At 41.4% G+C, this 23,265-nt stretch overlaps 2 protein-coding genes across 2 annotated transcripts in view; one reads left to right on the top strand and one right to left on the bottom strand.

Annotated features, from left to right (window-relative positions):
• The window catches only part of T265_03387 (hypothetical protein), a gene marked incomplete at both ends in the record, with an annotated part of 79,753 nt that overhangs the window by 34,959 nt on the left and 21,529 nt on the right, over nt 1-23,265 (top strand). The gene's annotated exons all lie outside the window — the stretch shown is intronic.
• The window catches only part of T265_03389 (hypothetical protein), a gene marked incomplete at both ends in the record, with an annotated part of 97,736 nt that overhangs the window by 54,933 nt on the left and 19,538 nt on the right, over nt 1-23,265 (bottom strand). The window contains 2 exons of the mRNA XM_009167858.1: nt 4,405-4,492; nt 6,895-6,958. Coding sequence (XP_009166122.1) covers nt 4,405-4,492; nt 6,895-6,958 — 152 coding nt within the window. The remainder of the gene's footprint in view (nt 1-4,404; nt 4,493-6,894; nt 6,959-23,265) is intronic.

Below are 23,265 nucleotides of genomic sequence, written 5' to 3'. Positions count from 1 at the left end.
ACTCACAGTGGCACTGGCAAAACGGACGGTTGGTTCGCTGGCTGAAATAAGTAACTTTGTTGTAACGAAACTGTCTAGCTCGATACTGCTCTTTTTGCGGCTTATCAGTGAGGGATAGTTCTTAGATTCAAAACAACATTTTATGTATGGGGAATTTTACATTCATCTGTACGTGACTGACTTTTTGTGGGGGCACTTTAAGGAACGAAGGATGCTGTATTCTGTTGATTGTTCTCACCGGATGATTTGGAAGATCCTTTCGGAGCACAATATTGCCCCAATTGGGGAACCTGTTGTTTGGTTTTGGACGTAATCTGTCTACTGTAGCTACTCTCAAAAGTCCACCTGCCGGAAAGGTCATTTCCGCTCGGTCACTAGAGACGGTCTCCCCAGAGCGGTAGTTTCACACGCAAAAATCTCCCTATCTCCAGGTAAACGGCTCTCTCTGGTATTTCACACGTTCACTGATACACTTTTATGGTATTGCCCTTAACGCGAGATGCGCAAAACTGTCTATTCAACCTGTGGATATTTGTTTGGACGCGTTCGTTGCCGGGATTTATTTTTATAAATTTATTTGTTTTGACACGTGCTGTGCGAAGATTCCGTATCAGGCGTACTCATAGGTCAGTTGAGAGTAAAATGTCAAAGTGGCAAGTATCACAAGATATCATAAATCAGATTTCGTTTTCTGAAACATGATTGTTTACATTGTACGAACGAGTTTGCGCACAGTGTCATGAAGGACGAAAAACGGGACGCACCGCTAACGGAGGACATACGGTCACCAGGACAACAATTTTAGATTGATGCAAGCATGTTCCGACAAGGATATCTGAGTTTGTTTTGCCACAATATTTCACACGCGGTTGATTCCAGACTTATTAGCGAAGTCTGAAACTGAGCTTAAGTCCAGTTTTTAGACTAGTTACGTGCGAAAGCCAATATAATCATTTGCAAAGATGTTTGTGAGGACGCCACCAAAAAGACTTAACTGGCAGTGCCGGAATGCACTGTGAGAGTTAACGGAGCGGTACTTTTCTTTTGAAGCCAGCATCCTTTTGTGCAACGTTTTCTCCTGAAAGTTGTCGTTTCCAGATGACAATACCACTAGGGCCTATAGTGGATTCAGAGGATAATGAGTGGTATTTCGCTCTGCATACCAAACGTTGAATGTGATATTTGCACGAGCGTTAAAAAAGTCGGAGCATACATACAAAGCAGAGAGTAATAAGTTGGCGGCCAAAGGCCTTTGATACAGTGAATTCACAGGAGGCGTGAGCTGGCTGATCTAATTATATACCAAAATATCCCGTGCTTGGATGAGGTCAACGGCAGATATACCCACATCCTAAGCATTAACCACAGCGCTAAAGTGTTCTTTGCCGGCAGTTCGTCTTTGACTGGAGTATAAGGTTGTTTTGTCATCTGTGCATCAATTAGTAAATACGGCTTAGATCTGAGTCCACTTCCAAACCCTCCCGCAGGTCACCCTACACGGCTTTTCTTCAACCGTTTCCCAGGCTCTCCTTTTTTAGATTTATTCGAAAATTTACTGCAAGTTTTTTTTTGCTCATACGGCAACTTTTCATTGGTATGCAAAGATGGAGAATACACCTTCAGACACAGTCAATGGTATGACCCGAATCTAGGGCCTGTTCACTCAAGGTTATAGGGTTCAAAGTTATCTTGGGTTTCGGGACACTCAAAACGAACAAATCTATTCAAGTCATTCAGTCGGATGCAACTTATAAGTGTAACTGTATAAACACCAATCCATCTAGTCATCCAAACCAACACCAGCCACTACAAAGTGAACAGTGCAAGAAATGAGGTGAAAGTATGCCGGAAGATAGTATTTCCTTGATTTTAAGGTCCAACTAAGTATTGCCTTTAATATAAAAATAATAGAATCATTTGATATTAGTGAACTTGTTCAATATTGATTTTTGTTTGAGGAATATTTGCCATATTTCTACATGGGGATTACCAGTCATATAGGAAATGCGGTGGGTTACTTTAACAAGAACGTCCTAAGAAGGACACTAATGTCCCTCCATTGAGGTAAGGTTGGACGAAAATGTGCCAACCCACAGTGCGTGTAGACCGCTTTGCATCGGAAACAAACCATAAGCTATCCAACTTACGCCATAATATAATAGGCAATCACCTCACTGATACCGGCTTATTCATATTCTACCAGACACAATCGAGTAGAGTTCTATCAGTCTTTCTCATTACTGATGTTAAATATCAACTACCTGGTATGGTCAGAGTGCACAGTGCGGGTAGAGGACATTCTAGGCAGGCTGTGACTTTGTGTCCCCCAGGTGGTTTGCTGTCAACCAGCTATATCACGTGGAAGAAGCCGACAAGTCAGTCGATTTCCCAAGTTTTGTTCATTCCTGTGCAACTGAAAATAACCAATTTTCTACCGTACGTTTGAGTAATCTTTGCATAGAACGCCTGGATTATGTTGTGTGCGTGGAACGATATTCGGACCGTTGTAATCCAATAGCACATTCCGAGTTATGTGAAGTTCTTCATGATCCCTACATGTTAGATGGCGTTCCCAATAGAACACTGCCCAATTCCGCCATGTATTTGGCATAGCTCTCTTTAGTCCAGTCAACTCATCTGACGGTTTGTTATGGTTAAACACGATGTAAAATCATGGCTCAAATGCTTTTGAATTTTACGCAGCCTGCTAATCGTAGCTTGTGGGATAAAAATGCGAGCAATAAAACGCATTATAGAGTGAGACACCCTTACACTGGGAATCCATTTCTCTCAGATGCCTTTTGCATGGAAACGTAAAGGGATGATCGTTGAGTGCCGAAATCAACCGCGATCACTGTTAAACTGTTTATCTGCCACAAAATTAGAATACCAAGCCATGAAATAATTCCTACTTTGGTTTTGTCGAATGCAAATCTGATGGTAATTTGAGAGGAATTGGAAAGTTTCAATAAAGATTTATTTCGTGTTGTAAATGAAGCCACGAAAATCAGGGGAGTTTTGAACCACGACTTCCCGGACAGTTGTTCGATCGCCTAAATCTCTGGCTACGAGCGGATGATTAGCAGTGTGATCTATAAGCATTTAGGGAGGATGTAGTGTCCTTCATCCTTTGATCACAAAAACCACACCATATCTCCACCTGCTCACTGACTTGTTGAGTGATGACATCTAAGATAGAAGTTTCACTCGTCCTGTAAAAGTATTCTGGGCTAATTTTATCCACATTACGCAGACAACAGACCAAACCATCCAGATCTTCCAGAATGATCATTTCATTATCAGTAAACAACGCTTTCTTTTATTCTTGCTTCCACTGGGCTTCAGATCCTGCTGAGTTGAGTTTGCTTTGTACCATACGGTTTCCTCATTTGTGCATGTTTTGGGTGTGGAAATCTCGAAGGAGTCATTGAACACACGGGGCATTGTAATGAAGAAGAGCCTGTTTTACCATTACTTAGTGATCCTAGCATCTTTCAACTTGCACTTTGGTACAGATTCTGTACAATCTCCCCGATGAACTTGATAGGGACCATCAGAACTGAAGGTCAATCAGGATCAACCAAATCTTGTCGTAAATCGCTCGTTGTAACGTTGCCAGCACACTCAATTTCCATACCAACAGCCATAATAAGTACTCCCAAACAAACTTTGACATAGCCTGACGAACTGCTGCATTGTTCAGAATTAGAGTATGCCCAGATGACGGATTCCCTTCATGATCGATTCTTATGATTTTGGAGAATCAGCGGACGGTTTGTCAGGATCGTGCCTGTTTGTTGCGGTTCAGAATAAATCATCCATTGAAACACTAAATTGATTTTGCGTTCTCCAAAAACCCAGCACGATAATCTAAGACCGTTGTGCAGTTATAATTGCAGTAAGCAGCTGATTTGATGAAAATCTGAATGTTTTGAATTTATCGGTAGTGGGTGTGGGGCGTTCACTGTATTCCGTACACAGCGTAAAAGCTGTTCTGGTACATACCAGTCTTCTGTATTCTGATGGACAGCGCCAAGCGTGATGTGATCTAAACTCATTCTATTCAGAAGCATGTTACTTCAAGTTCCCATCTAATTCAATTCAGCCGGCCGCCAAAATGTGGCCTAAGAAGGCGAAACTCATGTGCAATTTGTACCGCACAGTCAAGGGTTGAAGGAACTCCTCAGACTCGGATCCATGTTTTCACTATCCTTGATTGGAAACTTCACCAGTGCGAATATTCCAAGTGGGAAATTTGAGTGGAACCATTATGACCGGCGAGTTATGTGCATCTGTTTACCAACGACATTACTATGATCAAAACAATAGAATACCTGTAAACAAAAAGCACTAGACATTCAGGACAGCTTTTGAACAGACATTTGTTCATTTATGGATACTTACGTCTTCCCTGAGGTGGACATTGAAGGTGTCGAAGTAGAATTTGGCATGGCCAAGGTTTGAGTGGCCATTTTAATTGATGCAGCTACAGCTGTAGAAAATTAAAAAAAGACAGTTACTCTATTAAGTATACTTACACATTCATCCACAAAAGCGGTTGATAACGGCCATATGACGTTTGGTGATTAAATTGCATCTTGTTTTTTGCGAAAACGGCAAATGGAGTGGAGCTTAGTTCGTGTCACGCATTAGCTTATAGCAGATTCCAAAAATCAGTAAAAATGTTACAAAACGTAAACCTTGAAATGTGCTGCAAAATGAAACAGAGCTTTACTCTTTACCATGGTTTCTTTCTCCTCCACAAAGCAGTCGAAATAGAAGATAAACTAGGTGCTTTCTGGCAGAACAACTTAACCAAGAAGAACTCCACTCTAGACAAGCCTATATTTTTTCTCAGGTTCCACACACAGATTCCAAAAATCAGTAAAAATGTTACAAAACGTAAACCTTGAAATGTGCTGCAAAATGAAACAGAGCTTTACTCTTTACCATGGTTTCTTTCTCCTCCACAAAGCAGTCGAAATAGAAGATAAAATAGGTGCTTTCTGGCAGAACAACTTAACCAAGAAGAACTCCACTCTAGACAAGCCTATATTTTTTCTCAGAGTTCCACACACAGTGTCTACACCATGTGATTGACAGCGTGGCTGACAAATGGACGGTTCACCAATAGGAGTGGAGCAGTGGACATTTGATTAGTCCTGACAGAACGTGAACGCTACATAATATTCATCGTCTTAACAACTGCGCGCAAATGCTGACTTGAGCGATTGTATCTGGACAAGGCTTCATCAGCCCGTAAATGGTTCGTTGCGAGAGTGTAGAGTTTGTTAGTATGGACTTTCAAGCATCCAGTGCTGACTCAGCAAGCTTGTCAGTTTGGTATGCTTGAAAGACAACAATTTATCTTCGAAGGATGACTAGCCTATTCATGTTGTTAAATATGGTACACTCCTAGGAGGAAAATTTGTTGTTTTCCTAGGTAGAAGAAAATAACTCAAAGCAATATGAAGGTATGAAAATATCGTTTCCTTCAGAATTATGATTTAAGTGTGCAGTTGAATGGGCGAACAGCGCAGTCCGAATTCTTAAGTGATGTCCTGTCGATTCTTAACTATTGAGACTGTGATATGGACATGCACCAAACTTTATTTGCAGTATTTTGACAGCAATGGTTGTAGCGCACAGTGGTCCGTAACACTCATGCCACTTACCTGATCTACTGATGTTTCTCAAAACCGTTGGTCCCGAACTTGGTTATGAGATGATGGGACGATGCACGCAATACAAACATGGTCAAGCGCAAAAGACTAATAACTAGGAACAAGAACACTTTGTGGGGAATGAAACATTATTGATGTAACACACCACAAATCGGTTAAAGGATTTTGGTTCAGTTATTGATGATTAATGTGTCTGTTCAATCCGTTACACGATCACATCTATCACGACGCAACTGAGTTCTAACCCCAGAGGATTTTCGAACATCCAAAGGATCATAGAAAATGTTAACACCCCTACTGTTCCCATCAGTTTAGGGGAATTATCCGAACGTCGAAAGCTGATAAAGTTGCACGCAAAAAGGATATTTCTCTCGGTTTAGGCTTTTTTACTTTAAGAAAAATGTTTGCTCTAAATTATGTGGTAAGATTTTATACTTGAGTTAATAGGATAAAAATTTTCGTGAGAACACGATACAAAATTACATCGAACATCATGTACAATATATATCTATGCCACCCGAGACCATAAAGTTGAAGATAAATCCATAGGTGCATTTCCGTGACAAATCAATTAAAGAAGTCCAGCTTTACAGAAATGCCTGGCGGCTTGGCAGAATGTTAGAAAATGGACGGGTTTCAGCATCGACTTCTGGATACCAGCCTGTTACGCGATGTTAATTTTGCTAGAAAAAGTCTAGTCTCCTGAGAATGCACACATCCGTTGGCATCTTTCTCAAAATGACACATAAAAGGACAGATGGATAGCTGGCATTTAACCATCTCAGTGAAACTGTTCCTGCCTCTACCTGGCAACGACAGGAAATAACATCCACTCGTGAAGTCCATCAGGATCTCACTAAGGAAACGAAAAGCCCAGATAACTAATGTCAGCCTCTGTCTAATCTAGTTACTTTTAGAGGCCACTGCGCTAGCGTTTCTTGGTTTTTTAGAGCTAGCGGCAAAGCGCATTCTTTTTTAAACTAGAAAATAGGTCAGCGGGTCAGTAGGCCATCAGTCCTTAAAAGTAAACGAAATCCTTCCCGGTAACTGCATGCACCACTCCAACAAGTAGGTTACAAAATTTATGGAAAATATCTGTGCTTCAGACAGTTTTGCTGCTGAAAATACTGCCTTCTTGTCATCCACCACTTCCTGAGTTTTGTCTTGTTAGCTCTCACTATGACCGATAAAAAAACAATGCAGCGCCTACTCAAAGTTGCATCGATAGCAAACGACGTCTCATTCTTGTAACCACAATTCATTTTAAGCGCTTTCTGTGGAGAAATAAAAGAGGATAGTGGAGAAAATCATTACTGGCTAGTGACAATCATATCCAGGTGCCTACACCCCGGCATATCCACTCAGACAACCTATAGAAAAAATGACAAGAACAATCTTATCATACGGAATCTTGAGCCGGAGGAAATATCTTGTCTGAGCAAACTGACAATTGTCTTCTAAGTGGCGATTGTAAACTTTCGCTTTATTTTGGATGTTCAACATTGTGGCATCTAAAAATCAACATTCGAGCTAATCTACTGCAAAGACGAGTTAATACCAAACACTTTCAGCAAACTACTCAGGTTTAACTATTAGTCAGTCCAACTGACCGTAAAACCTACAAGTCAGTTTCATGCAACTTCACTTGTGGAAAGCTGAGCCTAGTGAAGCAGCTCATTTTTTTTTATTTTGCATTAGTTTTTTAGGTTAGGTAANCTGAGCCTAGTGAAGCAGCTCATTTTTTTATATTTTGCAATTAGTTTTTAGGTTAGGTAATATTCGTTGCTTTAAAGGTGTTATTTCTGCTCTGTTTTCTGAAGCCCTAACGGGTATGTTGCCCGAAAAATCCGGAAGACAAGCAATCCGGTTCCTTTCCAATCGCGAGTATTGTGAATAAATTTAGACATTATTGATAGTCGTATAGTTTTTTTTGCATGTGAACACGATATACTGCCTCGTCGGCAGTACCTTCCAACAATAAACTAGACGACCAACCAAATTCTGGTATTACTGCTCTTCTTACCTCCGGTTTATTGAATCGAAAAAATACTCCTTCGTAATTTAACATGTGGTCCAGATTGGCATAAGCCACTGTTGTCTGGTGATTAAAGGTCGATCACACGCAAGCTACAATCCCAGTGATTTATGCGTCGGAGTATGAATGGCAGACACGAACCACTGGCGCAGGGTCTAGAATATGGAACAAATCACGCGCAAAACACCTAATTAGAGTGGTTTCGCTTAGATGCGTTTCTATAGGAAAGCCGATTCAGTCGCATTATGAAAGTAACGGTTAATTTTGAGAGTTAGTTTTTGAAACAGATGCAAGTTGTGCTCTGTCTCTGTGGCTCCGTGACATCAGAAAGCACTCTGGGAATATTATAAAAGATGTTTTGCATGGTGCTTTTAAATTTATTCGACAGCATCGCTTCCCTCAGTGGTGCTATGAACTGATGAGTTATATTTATGGGCGTAAACTGAAGCAAACCACTTCGGATATTCTATTATTGTCGCGTGATCAACGACAACAAAACAATATATATTCACAAAGACGCTGGGGCTTGGAAAGTTTCATGCTCACCCCAGCCACACTAAAGTCGCCGACTGACTGGGTAAACATAAGGTAGACTTGAAATACGGTGTGCATTCAGCGAAGCTGCTGCCAGAAAATTACTTGTCATTGCGTGAGGCTTTGGCAATCGGTGATTTTTAAATAAAGAAAATATGCTGTCACTAAGAGATACCTACACTAGTACGAATCATCCAATATGTTTCTAGCAACTGGAGCATGTTAGAGACCCAGTGAGGATTCGCGAATCACGTTCTATTGGCGAAAGAAGGTGGGCTAGTAATGAGATTTTTTAAAGAGACTGACAGAAAGAAGACCCCGTCCCCACAAATTATGTTTTAACCGCCGGTGACTGCTACTGGCTCAGCCGCAACCTTTTTTTCACTTTTTTTCTGTGTTAAATAGCGGTTTATTGGGCCGCTTCCAATTTTACCTTCGAAGAAATCTTCGAACCAACATGGGAGTTACGCAGTGTTCTTAACACAAATAATTAGATATAACACCAAAACTTGTTATGAATTGTTATGGATTGTTACGCGACCTTGCATAACAAAACGTGATCACATCTGGTTTGATGACAGATGTAAATCCTAAACTCACAGCATCACTGGAAACGCTGAACATTGTACACGATCAAAGCCACTGCTTTCCAAATTGATCCTTAGTTTAAAGAACACAAAGAACGCTGTCTTTGAGGAGTGTACTTATGTAAGACACGGCAAAATTTATTTCAGCTTTGCATATTGGTAAAGTGCTTCTCCCTGATTCCCGAAGCCCCCTGTATTCTCAATTTAGAGGGTTCTCTTTAACCTCTTCGTCCCATATTCGAAGAGTCATCATAACGGGGCCCTCCGATTGTAAGCTAAGTTATGGTAGAGATGGATACCTAACAAAATAAAGAAGTACTTCAAGTTGTCTGTCGTCGGGATTCAAAATATGAATCCAAGCACACAATTGTCTCAATGGGTCTCGTACGAGAACTTGTAACTGCTTATCGGAGCCTATATACGAAGCATTCGGGTTTAGAATGCAATCCATGCAAAGCCTAAGCATATCAAACAGTGAAGGAAGACAACAGGGAAAATTTATGTTGTCAATTGCCAAATCTCCTCACATTACCATCAGTGTATAAGTTGCTCAAAGAAGGAATAAGTTCAGAATGTGAGTGAATCTTCCTTTCAAGAAGTTGTTACTGAAGAAGTCAGTCAATGTGTGACCACCTACTGTGGTTTCTGTGAGTGACGGATCAGTGGCGTCATGTCCTGCGTTGGTGAGAGCTAATCACACTGCAGATCAGCCACTCATGGCCGAACGGTTGAGTATTTAACCACTGGCCGCAAGGTCGCGGGTGAAAAAATATCTGAGTTTCGTGTGTACGCATTGCTCAAGGTTCCCAAAAATGGTTAAACAGCTGAAAAATTCCTCTTAGCTTTTCAGCACAGAGATCGGCTTCACTGACAGGATGAAAACTACAATTGGAAACACCAAATTTTCTCACATCGCCATCGGAAACAAAAGTATTCATATCCATACGAAGAGGTACAGGTATGGATGACAGGGTGTGAGCAGCCTAGTCTGTCGCTAGTGCTTCAGTTACTTGGAGTAAATAAAGGCAGATATCGTGAACTTTAGAGTTTGTGGGCTAAGAGCAAAATGGACCAGATAGACTCCACCATGTAAAAGACTAATTTTAGCATAAAACTCAACTGGCAGATCAGTTTTAACTGATTGGCAGCTGTGCCAGTTACGATGAGCAATATGTACACTGACACAAAATACTGACAACCTAATCAAAAAAGTAACCCCGAACTTACAATATATACGATGCAATCTCTTCATATGGGACACCCAACAGGAGAAATGAAATTCTATCAACTGTTAGGTGTATCCTAGTAAGAGATCCTTTACCAGGAAGCTGACCATACATACAGATAGATGACGCCCAAAGCAAACTTGCCAGCCTACAGCGATTGAGTTAGTAGACTCCTGTGCATCGTCGATGGCCATAGATCGTTTGCGCTAAGTCGAGTGCAGTGCTGCACACAATACCTTGGCGCCGAAGTGAATCGAAGAGGATAAGGTAGGCAGGCGAACGTCCAGAGGCCTGTTGGAAGTTTTCGGTTGACCCAAACACGATAGTTTAGCAATACAAACAGGCATGTGTTACCTGGTTATAATCGATATATTGGTGTCATACGTCACCACCAGTTTCCTTAGACGTCAGCATGATATCGCATCTCACTGCACATGGCAGCATGCAAATGTTCTCTGAAACACCCATTATTTTACCGCCAGGATTTTAGTGACTAACCCGGCGTATTACACCAACCATACGTTTAATGATGTTGTCATCCTTAGGATGGCAACTGTTTCTACTTAGCAAGTGGACAAGTAAGTACGCCGATAGCCTAAAATGCAGATCCTAGTAAGGCACCTACGAATGTATACTGTTCGAGTCTGTATGAATATATACATACTACTCAACTACAAGAAACACCAAAGGCTCGTTTGGAAACGGAATTTTTTCCCGCATAGGCGTAATATTCTACTCTACTCATAAGAATGCTGGAAACTCTCCAACAGCGCACGACCGGTTATGCCCTTCTTGCGGCTCATCAGTTAGGCGCCATCCCGGAATTTCCGTCAACCGTATGCTCAACTTAAACCTTAATCGTACAGATTTCGGCATATGCACTCATTTGCATAGAAATTTGGTTTTGACGGGAGACTCATCTGGAATTTGGGTTAAAGCAGAAGATAAGGTTTGTGGAAACTCGGGGACTGCGCCTACCTGATGAGCCTCAAGAGGGGCAAAACCGGCCATGGGCTGTCAGAAGATTTACAGCAACCTTACGAGTGGTGTATTACGTCTACATTCGTATTGCGAGTTATCAAACATCCTACCAAATGAAACATACGACAGCATGGTGCAGCACATTCAGTTGCTTGAAAACATCATAAACGGGGGATTTAGCTGAGTTCCAGGTGCTTCCCTGGCAAACCACAAATCGGTCCGCAAATGAGTGTATTTTGATAATTTTTTTCTTTATTGACATTCTTTTGGAGGTTAAAAATTATATTACATCAGGAGCAACCCATTCCTATTACTACTGTATGATGTAAATCCATTAGTAATAAGTGTTTGGCTTAGATAACAAGGTAAAATGTTTTGTGGTTTCTGTTGCTCGCAGCATCCGTCGCGTGCTGAAATATAAATATAGCAATGAAAATGAAAATAAAAAACGTTGGGGATTGTATTTCATACGGTTTACTACATCTTTCAACCTTGCGCCCATTGAAAGTTCTAGTTTTCCCACAAATATTTTCTGCCTAAGAAATACCCATGGGGGTACAGTGGTCGACCAACGAGTCTTGTCTAGATTATCAAGACAACCGCACAAAATGTGATAACTTTTCACTGGTTTCGCAGACAGTGTTTTTCAGCTTTTCCGTGAAGTGATGCGACAGACTGGTACAAACTTTCATTAGTTAAGCTTCTACAAGTAAATTGGAATACATTTTCTGTCCACAATAGTTATCCAATTCGTTGAATTTCTGACAGTAGTGGGTTCTGTGGACTACCACAAAACAAAGTTTATTCGCGCTTTCTCACGCTCTGGTCGGTTATAGATAATCCCAGGTAGACTCGACCAAAATCAACCGTGCTTCAGACAGCTTTGTTTACGGCGCCGTCGGACTTATTAAAAATTTTGGTGGCACTAGTCCTCCGGACGTCAGTCACGTCTGCCTAAAAATGTCTTCCTAAGCTGATACCTACGTGAACTTGGTGTGGTCTGTAGGCACTCTGAATGCCCTCAGCTAAGTAATAAATCTACTAGCTAATGCGAGCTGTGTTCCCCTGCCTGTTTACCTGCATCACGTGTAGACATTCAAGTTTGGCATCTTGTGGACGTCGAATGCACTTAAAGTTCAGCGTATTTGGACTGGCACTGATTTACCCTACCATGCTAACCCGTTTGCAAGTTGCACATACATTCAGCATCACCTGATGTACCGATCTTTGTGTTTACATTTGGTCAGATACGCCAAGAATTACCAACAGATTTGTCGTGCAATCAGTTTTCATTTTGGAAACCCCTGGTTGCATGAGTAAATACTCGTTAACTCTTCCCTTGCTCGATGAATTTCGTTTCCACTCTAGGCTGCTGTGGAGAGAAAAAATGAAAAGTAATTATACCCGACACCCAGATGAGTTCAGTTTCCTTAGAGAAAATCAAGGCATACAACTTGGTACTACCAGAGGTACCAGTTCCAACCCAAAATATCCGTAGCCAGGAGTTTTGCGTTAGGTAGGTGAGAATTCCAGATGCCACCTGCATGAAGGAATATTGCAATGAAACTGAGTTGAGTTAATCTGCTGCAACCGTCGATGACCCCATCTGGATAAGACGATTGAGTGGGCAAGTGGATTTGATCCAAAATTAAACAAAATCCTGACAAGTTACATAATATCATTAGGACTGTGAAATTAATTATTCTAATTTGAAGATGTTTCTGACGAAACGGACTCTGCTACCTTCAGCATCGGGATGTCCATTCTTGATTTTTCAAATTGGCTCTCGACGAAATAATGAGGCAAACACTGAAAAGCCTTTAAACTCCGGTATTATATCGTTGCTGATTAGAACCCTGTCGATCTTAAATACACAGTCGACGTGTGACATGACTTAAGGGTGCGAAACAGATAACAAAGTGCTTTGATAGAACTGTATTGCAGAGCGTACAGGTGGAAGTGCGGTCAGGATGTAGTGCTACATAACTCAAAATTGATTATGGAATTCGCCGATAGTTGGTTTGTACTCATTTGACAATATTATCCCATATTTCTGTGAGCCGGCAATAAGGTAACTATGTCGGTTACGTTGCTCCTAATCGTCCTGAAGTTGCGAACTCAAGACAGGCAGGAAATTGGGAACATTTTAATACAAAATCGGCACCCAACGATATCAACGCATGTCTATCTACCTTTTAGTTGCTTACACGGTTTCTGCACATGTGCCTTGAAATGTCTAACTAGTTTGGGATAAACACACGTATAGTTGTCACTTTACTTATCCGCTGATGCGCGCAAAAACTTTCAGTTAGATGGTGTCAAAATGTCGGCACATGACCAGGAATTCTAGCTGTGTAACCGAAATTCGGTTGGGCTCAGGGATACAGAAAACAGCCCTGGACAACACAGCCAACGGCCGGCTATATCAGATATTGTTTGAGCTGGCAGAATGAGGGGGTCGGTGGCCGGCCCACTTGCTTATTCATAATGCATGGAGTGTTTACTGAGGCAGGAAAGGGCTTGGGGACATGGAACACCGCCTGTCTACCAACCGGTCGACTATTCCGAAGTTGAGATAAACAGGAACAGTTACTTCCGATGTCCTTGTCATGGAGTGACATGCATGAACACAGCTAGCAACGTAGATAGCATGGCTCAATCAAAACAATAAAATTAGATTTGGGGACGGTTAAGCTGCTTGACCTAAGCTCCTAGATACACAGTTCAATTCGGAGTGCCCCGAATGTTCAGGAATAAATACTTGGAAAAAGTGTTTGCTGACCGGGAAGCTTGGACAACCCTGTAGATTTTGTCACAATTTTACAGCGCTTTTTTGACACTATGTTCACATCGAATGAAAAAGAAACAGTCGATTTACCATTTAGTTTGTCCGACGCAGCAACATGACGCGAACTACAGGAAGTGCAGCTTCACCCACTTGAAGTGCGATCTGATGAAAACCAGTGAATTAACATAAACTTCAGCTGCACTTACTGTGAAGAAGGATTGGTTTACTGATTTATACATCTCCGAATGAGCTACGCTACTGCACTTCTGATCCCAATAGGACAAGCAACGATGGTTTGGACTGAGAGAAGTCGAGCAATGAGAATAGCACTCAGCCTGGCACAGAATACAGTGGACGAGTTTGAAGACAGCACACAGCCGGAAACAGAACTTAGCATTTTTCCAGACCCCGACATAAATTCACTGAATAGCGTTTCACTGCGATTTTCAAGTAAATGAGGACACTTGAAACTTAACTGTTCATCCCTCACGCTACTGTCCAACAATGAGGCAGGCATGAATCAAAAAAAGTATGGTGAAAAACAACAATTGTCGTTCACTTAGGCAGCCGTCAAGTCCAAGCCAAACTTGTAACAGGGCAAAAATACACCGGTCAAGGTAAAAAAGGGACACGATAGCGCTCGTGAATCCGCATTAGCATCAATAGCAAATGAGATCATATTGAACAAACATGCTCCTCCTTTACTTCTGAATGGCAGCCTGATTTCGTCTAGTTGGACAAGATAAACAAATGATTCATTTCGGTTTGGTTCTTCAGAAGACTCAAAACTCAAAGGGAGAATCGAAATAAACTATCCGTTTACCCGGTCTTCAGAAAAGGGGCTCGAATCGTCAGTATTTTGTGTTGAGCTTCGGACCAGCCAGATACAGGACGATAGCTCAGGTGTCAGATAGGTGTGCTGCAATTTTTTTGCCATATCGATAAGGTGAACAGTATATGGACAGTAACACGACATGATTACACCAAACCTACCCACACTCCAGTTTTGTTATTTTTACATTTGTCGCTAGATTTCTCTGCCCATTTAGGCATACATGTATGTTTCCGTCCACCCACAGGCTGCAACACCCAGCCACAAGCTTAGTCGCAAGTCGATAGGCTTTTGTTTGTTCGAGTGCATCAGCTATGCTACAGAGATGGCAGACGAGGAGAAGACGACGACAGGACTGTTAAGAACAGCCCTGATATGGCTGATTAGGTTGTCTGAAACGGTTCATCTATCCTGTCAGTCAGACAGACAGACAGACACTCGGTGTAGTCACGCTTGGTTCCCAACGCCGGTTGGAACAGGAATTTGGTGAACTCATAGCTTCGCAAGTGCATGGAGCCTCGGCAACCGAATATAGGAGTCAGAATGTGCGTTTTCTGTACAGAACTGTCTAAAATACACCATAGGATTAGTTCTGTTCTGCGTGCCTCAGAACTGTTTGTCAAGAATGACAAGTATGGCCATCCAAAACACTGTAGCACACAACGAACTCCAGAGCTGTCGTGTGCTAAAAAAAACCCGGCGATGTTTTCGCCTTACGGTGAGGTCGTCAGACCTGTCTTGCAATGTCCAAACCACTAGGCGCCACTTCCATAATACAACAAAACCTTCATATTAATAGCTTTTCATTCTCCTACGGTAATCCACATACAACGTCCTCAATAAACTATTGAGACTGATTAATTGATTAAGCAAACCGCTGACAAAGTGGAGTTTCAAGCACAACCTAGGTGAACTCAACCGTCGTTTCTTCAACAGCTGAAACAGCATGAACGCAAATATTGTAGCAAGCTGTATAGCAACCATTAGCGGTCCTGAAAAAAGGTTAAAACATTGATTAATTGATTTCATTTACTTATTTATTTATTTAGTCATTCATCGATTATTTATTTATTTGCTTGTTCCTAACTTCGTTTTGATTGCTGACTACTGAACGTGTAGAACGGAAACTATCAACCAGAACTCAAAAGCGAATTTTGCAAGCTTGCAATAACTTTTTCACCATACCCGTTGCTATGGTAACATCCTGGACAGTTGAAAACCTGTGTCTGCACGTCAAGTTGGACTCGGGGGGGGGAGGGGTTAGGTCTCAGATCAGCACACAGTATAACGAATGGGACCGGGATCCCAATCCATGTGGAAGTCCGCTCGAAGGCCATGCTGTTCGTACAGAGGACCTGATAGTTTGACGCAAAGTGCCATTCGTATCAGTTAGAGATACCCGCCGTTTACTTTAGAATAGCTCTAAACTAAATTAAAAGCAAAAAATATTTTCCCTGAACGCATTGGTAAATTGGACCAATCAAGGTTACAAACGCTTAGTAAAATATCAAGTAAATATCAGGTGATTGTGAGAGAACACATGTCCATGAAATATATACCTTGAAAAAGACTAAACTAAACATACGGCCGTTAGATAAGTGCACGTCAGTCTGATGAGCAATCTGTTCCCGTGAAGGGAAACTTTTCTAACCGCTTCACTGTATGTTTTGATTATCACAAAAGCACTGACTGAAACTTGGTGAGTTTGCAAATAAAAAACACAAACAAATTGAATAATCGCGCAAGAGGGATCCCAATTTTTGGAGTTGAAGGTTTACTAAACATTCATTCCGAATACACAATATCGAATAAATATTGATTCGGCGGTTGCCCTTTCGGCTTCATCTACCCCGCAGTATTTCAATTTTTCGTTGAGTGTTTCGAGTTGCTTTGTTCTGTGAGCATGACACACCAGCAGACAGACTCAGATCCATAGTCCAAGATAGGGGACAGTACGGTTTGACTCCATCCACGTGTCCAAAAAGTAAGAATGTGACGAATGGACTACCATGGACTCAGTCAGCAGTAGTGGACGGAGAGATGCTAGAATGTCTCCGACATATGCGGAACGTCAGTTAGTCTGTTCCTACGGACTGCATCCATCCATGAGTGCAAACATGACGGTGTGCGTATGGAGCTACGCATGAAGGTCTATATGAATGTCACAAACGTGTGAGACGTCATAAATCCATACGCACGATGGTAACAACAGTGCACAAAAGAAAGCAGTTCAGTAAGGCCCACCCAAATTACCAATCTGAGAGCAACAACGAAATGAGTTGGATTCGAAGACAGTCTACGACGATACATATATTCATCGCACTACGCTAACTTACAATATGTTGAGAACGAGCCCGAAATGGGATTGCAGTTTTTAATCGGTTGCAAAAAGTGTAACCGTAGCTAGAAAGGGATGAAATTTCTGAGACCAGAGCGACTGAGTATCCGCGAACAATAAACTGGGTGCTCCATCGTTAATATTTATATGTATGTAGTGGAATGTGAGGAATAACCTTCAGATCTGGATTATACTGATGAAAACTGTGAAGCACTTTATTCTCCAAATTGACATTTTTGTTGCATACTAACATCTGTCAGCTACGTGAGTGTTTCATTGTAAGAGGGGGTGGCTTTAAAAAGCTTCCACGCGCTTTTTGTACCAAGTTAACAAGGTTTTTGTTGCATATGGTGTTTTTAAATAGATTTTATATGCGGGTGCGGAAGCGCCGGACAATCGATGGCTGGAAGTAGATTTCGCAGGAGCATATCAGTACAAGTTTTGGACATAACCATTTGTTGATTGTAGCGATAACTTATTAATAGGTAGCGAAGGACGAGAATTTCGGGTGTCACTAAACTTAAACCAACTAAAATAACAAAAAGAGATTGACAGTATAAATTAATAGACCTGTAGCTGTAACCTTTCCGTGCCTAGCTACCACGTTAACCACAGAAGCAAGAGGACCGATACGGTGCCAGGCTGTCCAATCTTAGGCAGAATCTGTTGAGATGCCAGAGTTGGTTACGAACAACGAACCTTCGGGTCACCTGGCATATGTCTTATACATTGAGTTACCATGAGCTCCAGAATGGATAACAAGTCACCAATAAGTAGGAACGAAAACTCTGACAGTTATTGAAAGGTCAAGAAACATCAGGTATTCACGCGCTGCGCTGCACAGCCTGAACCTTAACACCGTGACACGTTCCAACAGATGGCGATGTACGAGTATCGACGGGGCTAAATTACAATAGACCCGGACAATAAGTGTCCCGAAGTACGGATGGGAAGTGTGTCAGTAGCGCCAATGACACCAGGCAAATCAAGCGGTTGTTTGCTAGTGAACGTGCGTTCACCTGTGTTGTTTCGAGAACACAGGACATGACTATTCACTACTTCTGGGTGAAATATTCCTCATACTGCTGAAAGAGTCTCCTTTACAGGGCATTACTTCTCAGGAAAAGAGTACTGTACTTAATTACACTTGTGGTTTGCAGTGATTCTAAATATGTACTCCCCTCCTACTTAGTACAAGTTACATCATATCAAACGTGATAAAACAAGTATACTGCTTTGTGTTTGGAATATCTCCAGTGCCACAATGTGCTGACATCGAAAAATGGGACTTACACGCTTTAATATATTTTTCGGTCGATTACGTATAAATCACGAACTCAGAAAGTACGAAAACCCATCAAGGTTTCTACATAACGCCCTAGTCATTCAGTGACTAAGATGTAACGTGGATGTGATTTGCTCTAAACACAGTTCGTCTAAAGAGCGAGTCGATCAATTAAACCGGGAGGAACAATGCAATTCAACTTCTGAGTCAGCGGTGAAGAAGAACTTAAATCATCGTGCCGCTTGTCGTGTTTTGTATATGAACATATCCGACTTATTTTTAAATTACCCTAAAGCTCACATATCTAGATTGCCAAGTGGGCAGCCTGTACAAGGTGATACACCGCTGGCTTTTGCTCCATTGTAGGAGTGAATTTAAAAAAATTCAATTCAAACCTAAAAACAACTCATTGAAGATAAAGATTTGCTCAATTTGGACTGTGCAGTTTTTTGGAGTCTTACCAATGAGTGGAGTGAGCACTTATACTATTTTGATAGAATGCAGGGTTTTTCGAATCTGACCTAAAACCCAGCTAATTTTTGTGAGTATATTTTACTGTGGGTTGTTGTTGGAATCAACCTCCCCGGGGGCTACTCGCAAGGATTCGAAAATATTGCCGTTGTAATAAGCATGCAGGCAGGTTTCACGATTTTCTGTTGTCTTACAAATTGAGATGAGGGGCGCCCCAGAATTGGCCAACAAAATTACGCATAAGACTAATGAGACAGTTTGGTGGATGCACTTGCATCTGGGTCTACCTCCGAACTGTTGCAAGGATCATGCAAGGGGAAAAGAAAGATGATGTCTAAAACACATTAGGAAGTTTATTTTGTGAAAGTTGAAAAGGGAGTATGAACCGAACGCCTAAAATGGCTTCGACTAGTGCCACGGAATTAAAAGAACAGCAAGCTTAGATCTAGTCACGCAAAACTACAAGTAGTTAAGTTAGGGAAAGTGAACTAAAAATTAGGTATTTACAAATCAACAAATCGAACTTTCATCGTACTGAAGCCACCATCTGGCTCATAGCCAGTTATATTCTAGCAAACTCGTGAAACGTTGCCTGCGAAAAACGCTAAATGACTCGTCTAGTTATTTATAATAAAGCGTTTAAAATGGTGGTCAGATTTGTATATTGGCTCGCAATAAGGCTACAAATAAGGCTGTAAAACATTTTATTACTGTTGAAGACTTCTGCTACTTGGTACATAATTGCTGAATGTTGACAAAGATTATTCTCCATTTAGACTTCTGTTCGACGGGCAGAAACATAGTCAGTTAGATTATGGTCAATCTATCCAGCAGCTTTCGTGACTATATTTTGTCCAACCATGTCTAAGCGAGTATACGCAATTGAAGAAAAGAAAGTTGGGTTTGATCCCACTGGCCACTCTTGAAGCTGAAAGCAACTCAGACATTTGCGCTCCTGAATGTAGTTCACCCTTGTCCATTATTAGGACGGTTATCTAGGAATTTCCAGTGTAATCGAAAAGGACGGAGCAGGAGCGAACAACCGGATGCTTAGATTAGTCAATGTGTGAAGCTGAAAAAACACAATTCATCTCCGCACCAAGTACCACTTGAAAGTTCCAAAATTTAATTTTGAACTCTTCGACGTCGTGCTCATCTGGGATAACTGATCTTATATAAGGGCTGTTTCCAGTGAGTCTAATCAAACTACAGTCGACAGACCTTTCATTTTCCTAAAATAATGGCTGAGAAGAACTGCCTCGGCCTTCGCACTTACGTTTCTCTTAATCTTAAACAAGTATTGTTGCACTTGTAAATGCCTAATCCCATTATCACAACAATACCTAACTTAGCATGTACCTTTCTGTAGCGTGCGTTTGCCACCGATTAAAGAAAGTATTGAAGAAAGTCATACAAATGAGATTGAAATTCTGGCAAACCGGGTGGAAGTAGTGCGCGTGGGTTGATTTACTTGTAAGTGAATGAAAGAATGCAGAGCAGTTTTGATGAGGACAAATCTAAGATCAAAGTTAATAGGGCGCTAATCTCGTAGAAATTTATTACTGAATGTAGTAGGTTCAGTATACAGCCACCTAATCAGTTAGAAACAAGCACGCGTTGTATACTTGCATCAGCACCTCAGCACACCAGAACGGAGGTTGTTCAGTAGGCTATATTCGCTAGAGCGTTTTGCGAGTCACTAGCCAACGTCTTCCAAGACAATACAAGTTGAGCCGATGGGAACCTCCGTGGCCAGCAGAACTTCACTTCAGATGGTCACTTGCTCGGAAATCATTGCGGATTCAGTTAACAACAATGGTCGATCTATTCAGGCGTCTCGGGATGTCCATAGTGATAAAAAATTTCCTGCATACACAACGCCAACAACAATATACACGACCGGTCCATTAACAGCACAAATCAGCTGCAGGAAGAGAGAATTATGCTCGAAACTGTACCCGCCTTCCGCGTCGCCGGATACGTTGTAACGTGCTAGATGATAAACAAAGCGCGTGTCACCACTGACCCGCGTGATGGTCACACGGCGTAAAACTGCACACTAAATTTTTATTGATTATCTGGTAATCTTCATAGCACTACTGAAATAAACACGTTTTTGCAGCTACATAGGCGTCAGATTTACGTCATGCCCGAAGACCAAAGTCAAGTAGGGTATCTCGATCTGAAGCCAATTCCGAATTTGTGGTACACAAATTTCGCCTGAAGAACCTCATAAAAATCACATAATCCAGCTGTAAGTCTCAGTGGATAGGTGAGAAGTCCTCGACAAGCAAAGGTTAAGTTCACTGATGAAAATCGAATTTTCGGCTACACGTTCTCGTCTGACTTGTTGAATTGATAAAGCTGAAAATCAATAACTGGTATCAGTCGTTTAACCGGGACATCCTCGTAGACTGTTCTAGAAAAGGCAGGCGTGATACAGTCTTTTCTAATATTCCTCAGTTCCAGGGTTAACCGGAGCTTTCTGTTGAGCACGTGGCCAACTCATCTAGCTAACTCATCCACATTTTCCATTACTTGATCTTTTGTTCTAAAATTAATTTCTCGTCAATTGATTTATTTGTATGTAGCTCCAACGGTGAGATCTCTAAAAGAATTTTTTTTACGGAGACATCCATTGTTGAAGTCATCAAGTTACTGTCGCTGTGCATGAGATGCATTTTTTGGAGTAAGTGAAGTAAGTGATGGAAAGCTATCACAATCACCACACCAAGCCTGTAAACAACAAGACTAACTGACTTCAAAAGTGTCTAAAAGTCAAAAGATTGGCTTTTCAGCTGGTCATAAAACAACGCGATTGGGTTTCTTTGATTTTGCCGAAAACCGATGTTTCGGTGCTTCTTCGTGCACACACAGCCACTGATGAACAGTGGTGGTTTTCCTTTCCTGGTATGTTTCACAGGTAAGCAGGGGCAATAAGGACATTGTGAAACAACTGATATACAATATAACAATTTTGTTGTGTGAACCCAAGTTTAGAAACGTCCGAATCGTCGGATTAGACAAATATGTAGCGCTATAACTCGTTGCAAACGGCATATGAGACAAACGAAGCCGTTTGTAAACTAACCAGCTTTGTCGGCTTCGCTGATTCTCAATCGATGTTCTTAATGGTTAAGTATGCATTCATTTAGTAGTGATACAAACAGTAAATTGAAGTAAACAATGGCCCCCAACATTCGACAGAAGTTGTATTTAGTCTGCTGCCCAGCACGCGCTGTAGAAAGTTTGGTCTTGATTACACCTATACAATAGAGACATTGTCGACTGCAAAGTTCAATCTTCTAGGTCGACCGGTTGTCAAACTTCTCTTACAAACTTTTATGCACGAAACAACCGTTCTTTTGGCCATTCGAATACTAGGATCCATGGGAACTTTACCAGATGATAGATACAACGTAACTTCAGCCTGAAAAGATTTTTCAGCATTGGTCGCTTGGTTAAATTTGATGAACAACTGTTTTGCAGAGGAAAAGTGTAAAACTGACTTTGGATATGGGTGGCTCTTTGCCAACAAGGTGAATATATGCTCATATTCCCCGCATTTGTTGAAAGTGCTTACAAGCATTCGTGCAGAGGGGTGTCTTTAAAATAACCTCGCACGAACTGACTGGGATCCTGACATAAAATACCATAGTAAAAGGTCCTTTTCGCCTACTGTTTTCAACAGTACAATAATTATTTGTGTATACATAGATGTGAGCTCAGTTCGAACGTGATCGTATTGATATGCACACATGAGTGATCCCTCAGCGTGCAGGAATTTCAATCAATTCCTCTACTGAATAAAAACTTAGCGGTCCAGTCGAATGTAAAATAAGAAAAACACAGGACAGCTGCTTATGATTTTAGCTTACGTCCATTTGGGTTACAGACGCTCAAAAATTCTAAAGATCATGAAAATGTTCTATCACCTTGGATGCAGAGTGGCCCCTTTTGGACGTCGACGGTTGTCCGAGTGTACGGTTCAATCAAACGTTTAGAAGACAATCCAGCATGGCATATCACCCTAAGCAATTGAAAGCTTTCACCATCACATGTGTAACGAACGACGGGAGGTCTTATTCTTGTGTCAACTTGAGCTTTCGGTCAACTTACGCTGCCATTATTCTACAGACTGTGCAGTCTGGGGCAAGGTTTATCACAAATACTAGCTTGTTAGTGTATCAAAAAGGCCAACAAAGGAGTCGAATGCTAAAGAGCAAAAATTTCGCGGAGAGAAATTTTTCACAGACATTTCGTCTTCAGGATCTGAATGAATCGGAAGGCTCTTAAACTGAGATAGGCAATTCACCCATGTCATAGTAAACATAACATGGGCAATGCAGGAGGTAACGATGTTCATGATACTTGTCGTGCTCTCAGCTTACATTAAATAAGCTTGATCTAAATTGAAGGCACCCATATTTAGTAGGGGAAAATATTCGCAGTCGGTTGTTCATTCTCATTCTGTCGCCCAACTCCTTATAAAGACTTTGTATTA

Source organism: Opisthorchis viverrini, assembly GCF_000715545.1.
Source record: "Opisthorchis viverrini unplaced genomic scaffold opera_v5_48, whole genome shotgun sequence".
NCBI lineage: Eukaryota > Metazoa > Platyhelminthes > Trematoda > Opisthorchiida > Opisthorchiidae > Opisthorchis > Opisthorchis viverrini.
Note: the sequence above shows the minus strand (reverse complement) of the source record. Positions and strands in the feature narration are given on the sequence as shown.